At 37.9% G+C, this 14,184-nt stretch overlaps 1 protein-coding gene across 2 annotated transcripts in view; it reads right to left on the reverse strand.

Annotated features, from left to right (window-relative positions):
* The window catches only part of LOC102306698 (collagen alpha-1(XI) chain), an 83,084-nt gene that overhangs the window by 46,351 nt on the left and 22,549 nt on the right, over positions 1 to 14,184 (reverse strand). Inside the window, exons 6-22 of one of the 2 annotated variants that reach the window (XM_005924633.3) lie at positions 13,211 to 13,291; positions 12,717 to 12,815; positions 10,616 to 10,918; positions 9,430 to 9,495; positions 8,565 to 8,606; positions 8,142 to 8,204; positions 5,747 to 5,821; positions 5,288 to 5,371; positions 3,295 to 3,351; positions 2,812 to 2,865; positions 2,675 to 2,728; positions 2,250 to 2,303; positions 2,090 to 2,143; positions 1,320 to 1,373; positions 1,169 to 1,213; positions 378 to 431; positions 243 to 287 (exon numbers count right to left, since the gene is read on the reverse strand). In XM_005924633.3, the coding sequence (XP_005924695.1) occupies positions 243 to 287; positions 378 to 431; positions 1,169 to 1,213; positions 1,320 to 1,373; positions 2,090 to 2,143; positions 2,250 to 2,303; positions 2,675 to 2,728; positions 2,812 to 2,865; positions 3,295 to 3,351; positions 5,288 to 5,371; positions 5,747 to 5,821; positions 8,142 to 8,204; positions 8,565 to 8,606; positions 9,430 to 9,495; positions 10,616 to 10,918; positions 12,717 to 12,815; positions 13,211 to 13,291 (1,284 nt within the window). The remainder of the gene's footprint in view (positions 1 to 242; positions 288 to 377; positions 432 to 1,168; positions 1,214 to 1,319; positions 1,374 to 2,089; positions 2,144 to 2,249; positions 2,304 to 2,674; positions 2,729 to 2,811; positions 2,866 to 3,294; positions 3,352 to 5,287; positions 5,372 to 5,746; positions 5,822 to 8,141; positions 8,205 to 8,564; positions 8,607 to 9,429; positions 9,496 to 10,615; positions 10,919 to 12,716; positions 12,816 to 13,210; positions 13,292 to 14,184) is intronic. The other variant, XM_005924634.3, reaches the window with a different exon arrangement.

Raw genomic sequence — 14,184 nt, forward strand, 5'->3', positions numbered from 1 at the left:
CCATTGACATACAGACTTTTCCATTTAAACCCTTGAGTGCGCAGAAAGTACGGCAGAAACTCTGAGGAGCATGATTTAACTATTATCTGATGACTAAAAGGGCCTGATTCCTGTTAGAGTAAACAGGGGTTAAAAGCCAATGACATGTTATACAGCAGAAAAAGAAAAAAAAAACTCAACAAACTGCTTAGTTGGTTCTGTACATATTCATTGATCTTTAATATGAAGAAAACATTTCTTACCATATTTCCCTTAGGACCAAGTTGCCCATCAAGACCAGGAAGACCCTAAAGAGATCAGTTTTTGATGTTGTTTAAGAAGAAACAGGACACGATAAACAGTTTGGAGATTAAGTGATGAGGATTTACTATACTTACACGCTGTCCTGCAGGGCCAGAAGACCCTCTGGGGCCAAGCAAACCTCTAGGACCCTGTATTTTAAGACAAATATAAGCTGAAGAAAACTGTATAAACTAATGCATAAACACAAAGTTCTTATACTGATTGTTTATTTGTTTGCTTTTGCATTTCCGGTGTATCTGTGTAGATTAAATGCTTAAATTATGGCATCAATGTTCTACGACTTCCCACACATGTGAAATGCTGACCTCATGTGGTCATCTATGAAAACTACTGCACAGAATACGCATGAGAGCAATTTCTCATGTCAAAAGCCTAAAATTATACACTTAGAATGAGCGCACTTAGTCTTTCATCTATTGACAGTGGATGATGAAATTCTGCACAACTGGCCCTTTAAAAAGATTGTGCTATTTTTGGGTATACCAGGGAGCAAACTATTTCTATTGCAACTCTATGCTCCATTTGAAGAGCACTGGGCAGAATATGTCAGTTTCTGGAAAGTAATGACTGAAAAACACATTCTTGGTTCTATTTTCTGATCTGTTATGTAAAGCCTTTCTGCCATGGCAAGGTCGAGAATACAATGGTAATGGTCCTTCCCAGAGAGGAACGTCATTGTAGCTGGAGTAAAGAGAGGATTGCAGAGCTATAGGTTTATATCAGTTAAACAAGAAAAGAAAAGAAGAAAGTTGATGAATGAGACCTGTGTTAGTATGAAAATTGAGCACATGGTTATATTTTCAGCAAATTCTGATGTTTGACATGGTGGTTTAATCTTGTTTTGACAGCTAATAAATGCACTTACCATCTCTCCAGCCACACCTCTCTGTCCAACCTGGCCATCTTCACCCTTTTGTCAGAAAAGAAAATAGTAGATTATTAACAGATGTTATGTAATTTTGAAGAAAAATGTCAACATGACTAGCTAGATTTTGAATAAAGTGCTAGAGTCTTACTCTTGGGCCATCTTCTCCTGGGGGTCCTGGAGGACCTGTCGAGCCCTGGTCTCCCTGGGGAAAACAATCACAGAAGAGAGATATCAAAAAACATTAGGATGTTAGGGTCAAGAAAGAATCTCCGTAACTAAGAAAAAAAAAAGAAACAATCCTTTAATTAAAAAGGCGTAACATGAGCCAAAAATTGAGAAAACACAGAAAATGCTGTTAAAAAAAAAATCAGCAACAAAGCTGCCTTTAATCTACAGTAAGCACGGTTACCACAACTGGCATGGACCTATATGGTTTGCACTATTTATATACTGTTAAGGGATTGGCCTTGTAATTACTTAGTATAGGATAAGACATGAAACCCTGTCTAGAAATACCTCTCTGTGATCTTTGTCCTTTCTTTCTGGGCTCTCCATATAGCCCATGTTACACAAACACTAAAATCAGCAGTCTTCATCTACCACCAGGACCGGTTCAACTCAGCCCAAGTGGTTTTTGAGTTAACCCCATCTTTCATAACTGGGTCAAACGCCCTAATGAGTTCCACTGGTTCAGAAGTTATGTCTGTCAGCACTGGGGTGCACATGACTTGGATGGAGTGGCTGTTAAATGACAAATCAGCACCGATGCGTCGTTCAAGGGCAATAAGTGTTTGGGCCTAAAGATGACTTTGGGACTCTGGGATTTTTATTTTTGGAGTCAGATATAAGTCTTCTGTGATGTCTGTCCTCTGACTTTATGCATTTAACAAGAGACAGATTTGCTCCTTTGATACTTACTCTATGTCCCTTCTCTCCGGGAAGACCAGGGAGACCATCAAAACCTCGATCGCCCTGAAAAGGCACGGCAAGAATTGGTAAGGCGTATCAATCAGTATGACAGGTATCACTTTGAAGACACAGCGAACCCCAAACAATGCTTCAAACGTAGCCAGTTTACCTTGCCTCCCGCTTCTCCTGGCATTCCTCGTGCACCGTCAGCTCCATTTCGACCCTGGAGAACATGCAGATATCACGTAAAGTTCTACAGAAATCTTATTCGAAAAATATTCAGTTACTGCAGATATTTGCTGAAAATAAACAAAGTGATGATGCTTTAAATTTTTTAACTACTTCATGCTTAAATAAACACAACTTTGAGTTTAAACAGACAATTATTGGGTGCAGCTGAATTATTTGAAATGGAGCCATGCCTGAAACGAAACAGACTTTTCTCTCTGGAAACTGTATGTGCTGTTCATATTTTATTAAATATGAGGAATTTAAACATATTCTTCTATTGTAATGCAACATTGTTCTGGAGAAGATTAACCATTAAAAACTTGACAGTATAGAGACCTAAGACCTTAGGGAAAGTACTCTTACCCTTTTTCCTGATTTTCCTGGTGGACCAGTTGGGCCTTGTAGACCTCTGGGTCCCTATGGAAAAGATATATAAATATTTCAATCAAGCAATAACAAAATTAAAGAAAAGATAATATAACAAAGCATTTTCATCCTACCTGTGGCCCAGTATCACCACTGTCACCTTTAAGTCCAGGAGCACCAGGTCCACCCTATTTACAATGAAAAATAAAAAATACAGATACAAAAACACACACCAAGATTGTTATAGTGAATGAACACATCTTCAGTGATGCCAGACATTTTGTCATTTCATTATTTCACTGGGAAATCAGTATAATCCCGGTTGGAATGGAAACTAATGTGGATGTAAACACACAAAATGTAACATCTGGATGACAGCACTGGTCGTTTCCAAGACATAAAAAAATCACAAGCAAGTCATTTGCAATAATTTAAAATGGATAAAGATCGATAAAATCAAATCAAAACTGGTGGTAGTGTGTGGGTATGAGTGAGTGGATACATTATCGGCGAGTGTGGAAGGAAGCAATAAAGGATTTAAGGAGAATGGTAGACAATAAGAAGTTCAAATTATTGACTGTATTTCTCAAGCTTAAAATGTGTTAAACAGCACTTACCACAGGCCCAGATCTTCCTGCCATGCCCACTGGCCCTGGAGGACCTCTCATTGTCAGCTGTGGATCAGACAGAAGCAACCTATAAACAGCTTGTCGCCAACTGCAGAGGCACTCTTGCATCCACATTTGTCTATTTATCTATCTAGAAGAGCTTGAAGTGCTTTGTTTCAAATATTTATATTGAATCGGCTTTGCATGCAAAAAAAAATACCTGTACTAAAGCGTGAATTTATCTTGGCACCATAACAGTTCTGCAACTATTAAAGAAAACGCTAATAAGAACTCTTTCTTTTAGCCTCTGTCGGACATGGAACCTTACAGAGTGCAAACTTCACTTTGTTCTTGTTCATGGTTTGCCACTCGGCTCATGGTTGACCACAGCATTGTACTGCCAAAAATGATGTCTGGAGTTTATTTGCAGTGTGACTACTGAATGAAATAAATTGCTAATTTAAAGAATGCTAGCTATACTAGTATGCTATACCAAGACTGAATCATGAAATTTGTTAACTTATGTGTATTTTCAGGAAAACAACTAAATACAGAAGCACTGAAGAGCACTTCACGTTTAACCTTCTCAAGGCAGACGTTGCCGATTTGCAACAGTTAAAAACGAACAACCTGATTACCCCACATACATATTTTATGAGTTTTTTTTTACTCAGAAGTACCACTGCAGGACTTGGTTGCGCATTAGCAACAAAAAACTTAATTTGAGCCTGAGAGGGTTAAGAATCGGCCCTGAATAATTAACGTTTGTGAAAATAATTCACGCTCAGAACATTCTGGGCCTTTTTGTTTATTTCCTCCATCAGACCAAACCTTTGGCATAATAGACAAATATAGAAAGGTGACAAGTGCTTTCTAGACATTACTAAACTCCAGTGTTGGTAGCCCTCCAACTCCACAGAATGTGTTAATATATAGTATTTGTGCAATACTTAATGAACTCCATGTGTTCAACCTGTTTTTCAACAGTGTTATGGTTGTCTGGATCCCTGAGTGGGTGTGAACATCTGTGCTGGATTTATATACTACCAAACATGACACAGGTCCATATCTTGGAGTTCAGGATTTATGAATAATGATTCCTTCTGGTATTTTTTACTATAATTTCTGTTATTTAATGGTCATTTTCATGGTCTACATGACGTTACTGTATCAGTTCTATGTAACCTACTTCTGTCATCCTTGAAAACGTACTGTTTGCCACAACAGTCAGTGCTCTTCCAGTTGACCCATACATACACCTATAAGCTACTTCGTTCACAATATCAACCAATCAAGGTGTGATTGGAGTGCAGACTTTCACATTTAACAAAATTATTGGACTAACTGTTTAGCTATTACAGCCATTTTTATACATAGTGCCCTATTTTCAGATGCTCAAAAATAACTAAACATAATAAAATTATTATAAATACAAGGATTGTTTTTAATTGTTGAATGAAAATCCTTCATTCAAGTCCAAACTCTAGAATCAGTGAAGCAAGTCAGTAAAGTCTAGACGGCACGGAGATCACTAAATACTTCACCCTTGAGATACTCTGCAACTCTGCTAGGTCTTCACTGCAGCTGCTCCTTGTTTATGAGTATTTCTGCCTCCAATTCTCTTTTTAGTAACAACGAATGATGCTCTATTGTGCTGAGATCAGGTGACTGACTTAGTAAATGAAAAATATTTCATTTCTTTGCTTAGAGAAACTCTTGGACTGCTTTTGCAGGATACGTTGGGTCATATGTGGTGTGCAGAGGCTTTAGCCCTGTACATTTCAGTATTCATCTTACTACTTCTATCAGCAGTGACATCATCAAAAATCACTACTAGCCAAGAAGCAGTGGCAACCGCGGCAAAGTTTGCTATAACTTTGTCTCCATCATGTTGGCTAGATGGTGCAGTATGTCACAGATCATAAGCTTTTCCTTTCCTTCTAAATATTTTTTTCAAGTTAATTTTAGTAACTCTGGGCTCATATTTACCAATGATACTCACCCTAGCCTGAGACAGAATGGCTTGAGCCTGAGCTTCCTGGGCTGTAATCACAGGTCCTTTGTGTGCTTCACCACCTGCGCGGAACTGTTAGCCACAAAAGGAAGAAAGCAACATGATTAAAAACAAACTGACTTATGTTGTTTTTACAGTGTGACATGTCCAATGGTCATCCCCGGTGAGTGTGTTCAAATCTGCACTGTGTTCTGGTAAAACGTCTTACACACACCACAGTCAAATATCTGTCACCTAGCCTTTATGGCCTCAGTCACTGGTTCTACTCCATTGCACTGGCTGACATTTACAAGGTAGGTGATTTGTAACCCAAAGAAAATAAGGCTGCAATCCTTTGGCCTACTGGTGATGCAATGAGGTAAACTTACTAAATGGAGCAAGTTCACAGGCTAGTGCCTGAGATGAAAGGAGTGCAATATGACCAGCTCTGAAAGCAGGAAGACTTACTGGAAGCATCAGAATCGTCCCTGGAGGCCCAGGAACACCATCTGAACCAGGAATACCAGGACGCCCAGGAGAGCCCTGGAGAACCACACGAGAGAGGAGAAATCAACAATCAAGCTAAAGTAACAGAATACCAATTAACTGCAAAACTGTAATTTAAAAGATTTTAATATACAGGAGTCCAGTTAACTAACACCCCCCAAATTATTGAATTCAAATCAGCCAGTACTTCAGTTAACTTGTAAGCAAGCATGATGTAACATTGTTATGAATAATTAATATGTGGTTAAGATAAGATATGCAGTACTTTACTTATCCCAAAGTTAATCCCATATCCTGAAGGGGCTGAAGCAAAGTCCAAATAATAATAATAAGAGAAAACTCCTAATAAATAACATCTGCAATAATTACAAGGCAGAAACTAAAGAAATCTCTGTTCACAGTAAACCCCTGTTTATCTCCAACAATCACTTCAAAGCCAAAGTCTTCTTTCTGTATTGTTGTTCTTTATTCTGAAAACAAAAACTGACTAATCCTACTAAGATTAATTCAACCACAACTAAAGTATTTATTTATTATTATCACTGACTTTACCAAGACTAAATATCCACAGTCGTGGCCTTGAGAGGAATAAGGCTCATTAAATTAGAGGGATTTAAAATTTCTTCATTGAATGAAAAATGGAGAGTGTTTTGCTAATTTTAAAGTTCACCCCAAGAGAGAAAGAATATTTGTGGCCAACGGGTAGAATCTGAGGAAATACATAATTTGAAAGGGATAGATTCTTTTAATGCCATTGGCCAAACTGACATTGTTAATTTAAGACTGAGTTTGGTCAGCCTTTAGCTCCATCTCTTTCATATCCACATACTGTCTGCTTCAGCTTAGGCACCAACATGCACACTTCAGCTTTGCATTGTAATACGCCTACCTTGCCATATTCAGATGCCACCGACAAGCATGGAAAGTTATGGTGTAAGCTTGCAAAATCACTACTATTGTCACTACAAATTTGATTAAGATTTGTCAGCATCTGTGCCAAATTTTTCTGTATTGTAAACACAATATGTAAAAATAAAAATATCGGCATAAAAGATAACAGTATGAACAGAAGTGTCAATTTTTTACATATTTTTGATGAAAGAAAAACAAAACAAAGAAATAATCTAAAATAAGATCATGCCTAAATAGTATCTCCTGCTTCTCAGGAAACCAGCATCGACTTTGCAGTCTAGTCATGCACGACAATCTCAGACTACTTAAATTGATGCCATGTGTACCCCGTGCTCTGATCTGCATTTTCTCAGTTCCTGTGAATATGCTTCATCCATTACCATTATTGTAAGCATAGTGGCCTCTAGTGTTAATGAAAGTCCTATATGGCTGGGAAAATGTTTCAGTGGAAATTAGGGAGGTGGATCATGAAAAAAATGAGCAGATCAAACGCTGAGTGCAGGCAGATCCTACGCAACGGAAAACCACCAGACTTAAGAAACAAGTCACTTTTAATGCCCCTGTCAATCTTAAGCAAGACCGTTTCTCATGGGGTTGTTAAGGGAGGGGGACAGGACTTCTGGACTAACAAAATATTTTTGATCACTGTTAGTCAATGGAACAAAAGGCCTTTTTGTACTGGCCATACTGACGGAGGCGTGTTGGTGTATTTTTATGTTGACAATTATATGGTTAATCTCTAGTGAGAGAGTAGATGTGCTAAAAGGCAGATGAAAGGGGGGCTGCAAAGCATTCATCACATTTGGAAAAATGCAAGCTGAGCTCCAGCTTTCTGGAGGGGACAGACACTTATTATGTTGCAGCCAATCAATCAAATAAATGAGCCACATGGCTGAGAAAAGAAATGTTTGGGGATAATTTATGCTTCTACATATTTTACAGCCAATTCCTTGCATTTCTCACCAATCCTTAAGCATACCAGGCCTACTTCTCAGAACCTTTCTTTGTTGCTATATTGACAGTTTATGGGCATCTCATTTCCCTGCACCACTCCTCACTAATCCCTCCTACTGCCGCAGTAGCAAGCTGTGTCCAATAGTATTATTCATTCCATGGCACTGAAACTATGCTCCACAGCTTTCCAGTAGAGAAGAACAGAGAAGGATAACAAACACAGGGACATTTTTTATTGTACTGAACCCAATTATCCCGCATGAAGAATTAATGGCTATCTAGAGCTTAGATTACCATATTTTCACAATGTAACATAAATAAAGTAATAAATTTAAATATTTTTATAACAACGTCTCTGTAAATAACTAGTCAAAGGTGCAGATATGTTATTTAACAACAAGTGTATTTTAAGGTTTTATAACAAGGAGAAAACAAACGCTTTTCAAATACATCTTTAATTAGTTGTACAATTATTGCAACCTTCACTCACCCTCTGACCAGGGTCTCCTGGTGGACCTGGGGAACCTTGCAATCCTGGGTTACCAGTAACACCCTGAAACCAGACGTGGATACACTTAGCATTTTATCCAAGCTACTGCTAACCAGCATTCCCACCACAGTCAGTCTATCCAACGCTTTATATGTATAAGCCAACAAAGACAGAAGCAAAGACACTGGTTTGAAAGACATAAGCCTCAAAATGAAACAGCCTCATACCCCCTTCCTCCCCTTGCATTTCACAGACACAGACATACACACATTCATGCACAAGTACACATTCTGACAGTCTCTCCCAGCTCAAGCTTCACTGGCGATCAGGACTGACGCTCTTTCCATAAAGACATTTTTTCCTTCTTTAGCTGTTCTCCATCTGTGGAAGCCAGACAGGAGTGTGGGAGAACGTGATACTCACTGCTGGGCCAGGGGCTCCTGGGGGTCCTTCTACAAGCATCCCCTGAAAAAGGAAAAAGTGGATGCAGTAGCATTATAGGGCATCCTGTAAGTTGTTGCCCACAGGCAATGGAGAGTGAAGCAAAAAATAGGAGACATGCTTGTTTGATGTTGAGGATCTTACTCATAGCTAAATGACCAGTGCTCTAGTTATCTGATACTTCTAAATGTGTGTGTGTGGTCAAAATACTTGAATGGGAGCCTGTGGTGGTACAAACAGTATGGGAAGAGAGATGTTAACTACTGCTGCTATTTTGGACACTGTTTAGCCTGTTTAAACTGTATAGGTTGAGGGACTTCTTTATGTGACTGTGGTTGTATATACAGCCTATATGTAAATCTCTCCAGAAGGCAAGCTACCCATGGCTGCCACTGCCCTAAGTAAAATCAAACAGCTAAAGTTACTTTGCACTGAAGTAAATTAAGGCACAGACAAGAGTAAATCAAGTCTGAAAGATGTTTGTGATCTGATGAAATTCCTCTAAAACAATTAAAAAAATATGCAAAATAATTTGATTGTGACATATAAATCACTGCGTGCAAGTAACATAGTGAATAGATATGAAAGTAGGCTGAGAATAATTATGAAAATGTGCTACTTGTCTGAAAAATATGTTGGTTAGAATAACAAAGAAAATATAGTGTACCAGACACAGACCAGTGTAGAGTATTAGAGTATTAGGATCTCTACAATTAAATTATTCTTAGCAATATGTTTGTTTCTTAAATATTTTACTCAGTTAGTATGTACCTATTTATTTAACTTGAACCTTTAATGGAAAGGTTTATTCTCAATAAGAGAAAGATGAGAAAGACTTTTCACTTACGGGCTCTATGACAGCAGGTTCGCCCTTCTCTCCTTTTTCTCCCAGGTACCTTTGACCTCCATGCACCTAAAGACATAGGACATACCAGGTGAATTTCTTTACAAAATAGAAACAAAAGGTTGACTTTTTTGTTTCTAAAGACAGACCATCAGTGGTTTAAAGAACAAAAATGCAAATTGTGATATCAATGAACAGCAGATGTCTTGCCTGAAGCCTCCTATACTTAAAATAGTGACAAAATTGCCCATAAAAAGTAAAACTTTACCAAAATGATGACTAGTGTCCTGGATATTTTTTCAAGGCAAAAAAAGGTGTTTTTTTCTACTGGAAAAAAAATATCAAATGTCATTTTGCAAGAAGCTATAATTTAGGATATGGTCTGACTACTACTTATTAGTTATCCCAAAAGCCAGGAACTGCCCAAAAAGACCCTACTGAGCATGAATGTAGAGGTCGTTAACTGACACTATCCATACAATGACTTAACATGAGAAGAATTCACAAAGAAACAACCACAGTGTTTCCAAAACCCACAAGATTGTACAGTTCAACCTAAAGAGGAAACCAGTACTTAATGAGAAAGTCATAGAGAAAGGCTGAGACTGTGCAGTGGAAAGCAAAAACTGAGCAGTTAAGACTGAACCTAAGGAGACAGATCCCAAGCCAAGATCCAGACAGAGCCTGTGTCACTTCCTGATACTGAGAATCCTGAGGCAAAGTACAGGGCTGGAAACAAGTAACAATAGACACTAGGTCAGCAATTTCTGTCTGGCTTTATAGTTTGATCTAGACGGATTTAATGAAGAAAAGACATATTTGTAGATTTTGACTGACTACACAGTATGATCCAAAATCAAAATTGGTGTGACAACTAGTGTAAAGCATCTTTGGTAAACATTCAAGGTCACTGAGTTCAAGAGGTCATAGAAGGTCAACATCTGCTTATGTGTAAAAGACAAGGTGTGTGTTTGTGCTCTACTTGTGTATTTAAGTTTTGTCCCTGAGTAGGCAGAACGATCCAAGCTAACATTAGAAACAACAAACACAAAGGGCACCGAGAATACTCCATCAAACAAATGCTATCAACATGTTCTCCATCCTTCCACATTCCTGAACACCACCTCTACCCCCTCCATGCCCGACCCCCATCCCTCTCAGCGTGACTCCTAAGCAGTCCAGCACTTACACTGCTCTCTTTGATATCCGTTTCAGCTGGAGCACCAGGGCCAACATGTTCCTCATGTGGTACAGATGTAGGCTTGGCGTTGTAGTCGAATTCATCATAGCTTTCATAATTATATTGCTTCTCTGTAAACTCTTTGTCGCCATATGCATTCAGGTCGTATTCCTTAAACTCATACACGTCAGTCCCTGGATCCACCTTCTCCTGGGTGTCCACTGGGGCAGCAGTTTCCACACCAGTAGTGGGATCTACCCCGACCTGTTCCACACCAGTGATGTAATCATCCACTGTTTCCTCTACGTACGCCTGGGATCATTCAAGGCAATGCAAACAGAAGGAACAACAAGGTTTGGTTAGTGAAATGAAACCATGGGACCAATGACAATTATTCATGTGTTTTACAAAGTCAAAACAGTAATAAGCACTCTGTTTGAGCAAAAGTACTATATGGCAACTAATTTTCTAGTTAGTTCTACACACATGTCTAATTTGGTACAGCTAAATGTACAAATCCACATGTGTATTGTTAGTAAGCAATGTTACTAAGATTAACATCTGTAATCACATCAATATACCAATATTTTACATTATATATCATCAATATAGCAATTATTTATTCCTTGCAAAACAGCTGGAGTAATTTCAAACTGATATATTTTTTTTAAAAACCAATCACTTAAAATAGGCACAATATGATTCAAACTAAAAGCTGAAACATCGTGAAAAAAGGGGGTAATTTAGACAACAACAACAATAATTTAATCCAATAATAGTAATGCAAATGCGTATATACAAATATTTTGAAGAACTTTGGTCCGATGAAGAATAACTCAGGACTAAAACAGTAAAAAGTAATGTAAGCGCAGAAACTGAAGCACTGCACTGATGTCAGTCACAGTCAAACACAATGGGAAAATATCCAAGCATCTCATAAGCACAGGAGTTTCCACCAATACGCTTTTGTACTTTAGCATTGTCTGTCGACTACACCGCTGTCCTCAGTATTTAGGCATGCATTCCTACAAAATATTTTTTTTCCCTCGGATACTCCACCATCCCATCATTTTAAATTAACCTGAGTCCTGAGCTAATTGAAGCTGCATTGTCTATCTTAAGGTACACACAAAGCAATCAGCGATCATTTGGCTGCCAGAGAACAGTATCATATTGTTTTGGTTGAACCCCCAAATGTTCCTCATTATCTTGTGTTTTGTGTGATGGTTTAGCACAAATTAAAACAGGATCTGCCAAATTCAGACTATGGAAGAAATATAGGGGATGTGCCTGTGTAGTGATTTTCCATTGGTTACAGTTCATTAAATGACAAACTTTTCCTGCTTTTGTCTTTATTCAAACTCTGTTTGATGGAGGCTGTTTCTCATGGAAATCAAGTAGTGGAGTAGGCTGTTTGATGTTAATGATGCCGTGTTGGATTGTGACCTCCAAAGATGATCATAAAAATCTGTCTTGTTGCCAGTGATGCCTTACGGTTTTACTAGCGTTTCATTTTAAACCCATTTACCAGGAATTGAAACAAAACTGGAATCCAGATGTTAAATTTCAAATCAATGACACACAGATAATTTTCTACATTCACAGGAAGTTTATCCTGCAGGGCTTATTTTAACAAACACTTTCATGGTTATGAAATTGATCTAATTTAATAAAACCAAAATTTAAGGTAACACTAAATTTAATATCCTAATGAGATTATCAACCAACCACTAATTATGTACAGTCACAAACAAGTTTACGTAGAAATATGTGATAGTTCCCAGAAGTTTCTAATAGCTCTTCACCACAATCTATGGTAATCTTTCCAAGGTTCCTCATTAAAACCTGCTGATTGCTCTTAAAAGCAAAAAGTACAGCACAATAAACATTTCGCATAACTAGCATCATATTGTGTGGAATGACCATATTTGACATGTGTGTATCCAGAAATAACTTTCACTGTGCCTGTACCTCCTGATGATGATCAAACATGGTTATAGAATTAAAGTAATTTTATAAGATATAGACCTCAGGACATTTTCCCATAGCTTAGTTATCAAACATTTTTAAAATCTCAGGGTTTTAAAAATAAGCAGTTTTAAAAAGTTACCTCGCCTTGTCCTGCAGTATCAGTGGGATTCTCAGGTTGACTTCCATCCACTACGGTGTAGTCATACTCACCTGTATAATAGTCTCCACCCACATTTGTCTGAAATTGGAGCAAGAACAACACAGGGAAGGTTTGTAACGGGTAAAATACAGTAATTATCGCCAATCTTGGTGATGTAGATGTCTTCATCTGCCTCTAGCACATCCTTTCTCAAACAAAGAAACACAAAGAGAGCTAATTTTATAATTATGATTGTAATTAGACATGTGAAAATTATTGCTACAGAATTAAGTATATCCAGAATATGTATCATAATGAGCAATAAAAGCAACTAACAATTGCTCCAATAAAAGAAATGTAGCCAAGAAATACAACCAACAGAGACAGAGAGGGCGAAAATGAGACGATGAAAAACTAAAAATAAGGGAAAAAAGGAAACCATACATATATGTCGTTCTTGGTGACACCCATAATAACTGCTCGTCAAGTTTTACCTGAGTTTTGGCTGCTTCAGTAGGGGAAGGGTCAGTGGTTATCTCTCCCTCACTGTAGTCATAGACATCATAGTTAGGGTACTGTTAAAAAAAAAAAAAAGGAAAAAGAAGAGGCATCCACAATCAATTAGTTGGTGCGATCATGTAAATAAAGCAGCACGATGTCTTCATTTACAGACAATGTACTTCATTTACATGGCAAGTAAGCGTTCATGCTTCTCAAAACTGGTTAAAATCCAAACGTAAACCACACAAAACATTAAATATATAGCTTCTTGCTATTTTAAAAATAGCAATGGCTGGTTGATGTTAGGGGAGATTTTACATCCATATGAGGAAATGAAATCCTTTAGCACATGGATGAATGGAACATTCCTTTATCCTTCCCCTTCCTCTGAGAGACCCTCCTGAACATAAGCAAGCAAACAACAATTAAAATTCCTGTTTGCTGCTGACAGGAAGTTAATAGGTTAATGCAATGCCAGTGAAAATGTATCTGCTTCTGCTGCTTAATTTGAATGCCAACAATTGCTGGCGGCTTTCATTAGTAGCTCTTTAAAAGACAAAACTCAAGCTGTACAGAATCACCGCAAGACGGTAAATTATGGGGAGCATACAGGATAGAGCAGCAGGGGATAAAACCATTGTTCCTCTATTTTAAAACCTGACTCCTATAAAAAGAAAAACACTCACACACCCACTGGGGTATTGGAATAGTCCACGTGAAAACAATGCATTTATCTGAACAATGTGTACTCATCAACTTCAGATGGTGATAATGGTGATGTGTGCATTATGTTGCTGTTTATATACATTTTAAACATTAATTCAACCTGCCCTGACCTGAACCTGAGGAAATATCATAATATACACTCTGCAAGACTGAGTCAAATTTATCTTATTCTCCTTAAGATGAGGTAGAGGAGCAGATGAGCGCCACTCTTAAAGCCTGACATTAAATATCAAGCTGCAGC

The sequence above is a fragment of the Haplochromis burtoni genome, unplaced genomic scaffold (assembly GCF_018398535.1).
Source record: "Haplochromis burtoni strain Fernald_Lab_line unplaced genomic scaffold, NCSU_Asbu1 Contig_78, whole genome shotgun sequence".
In the NCBI taxonomy this organism is placed as follows: Eukaryota; Metazoa; Chordata; class Actinopteri; order Cichliformes; family Cichlidae; genus Haplochromis; species Haplochromis burtoni.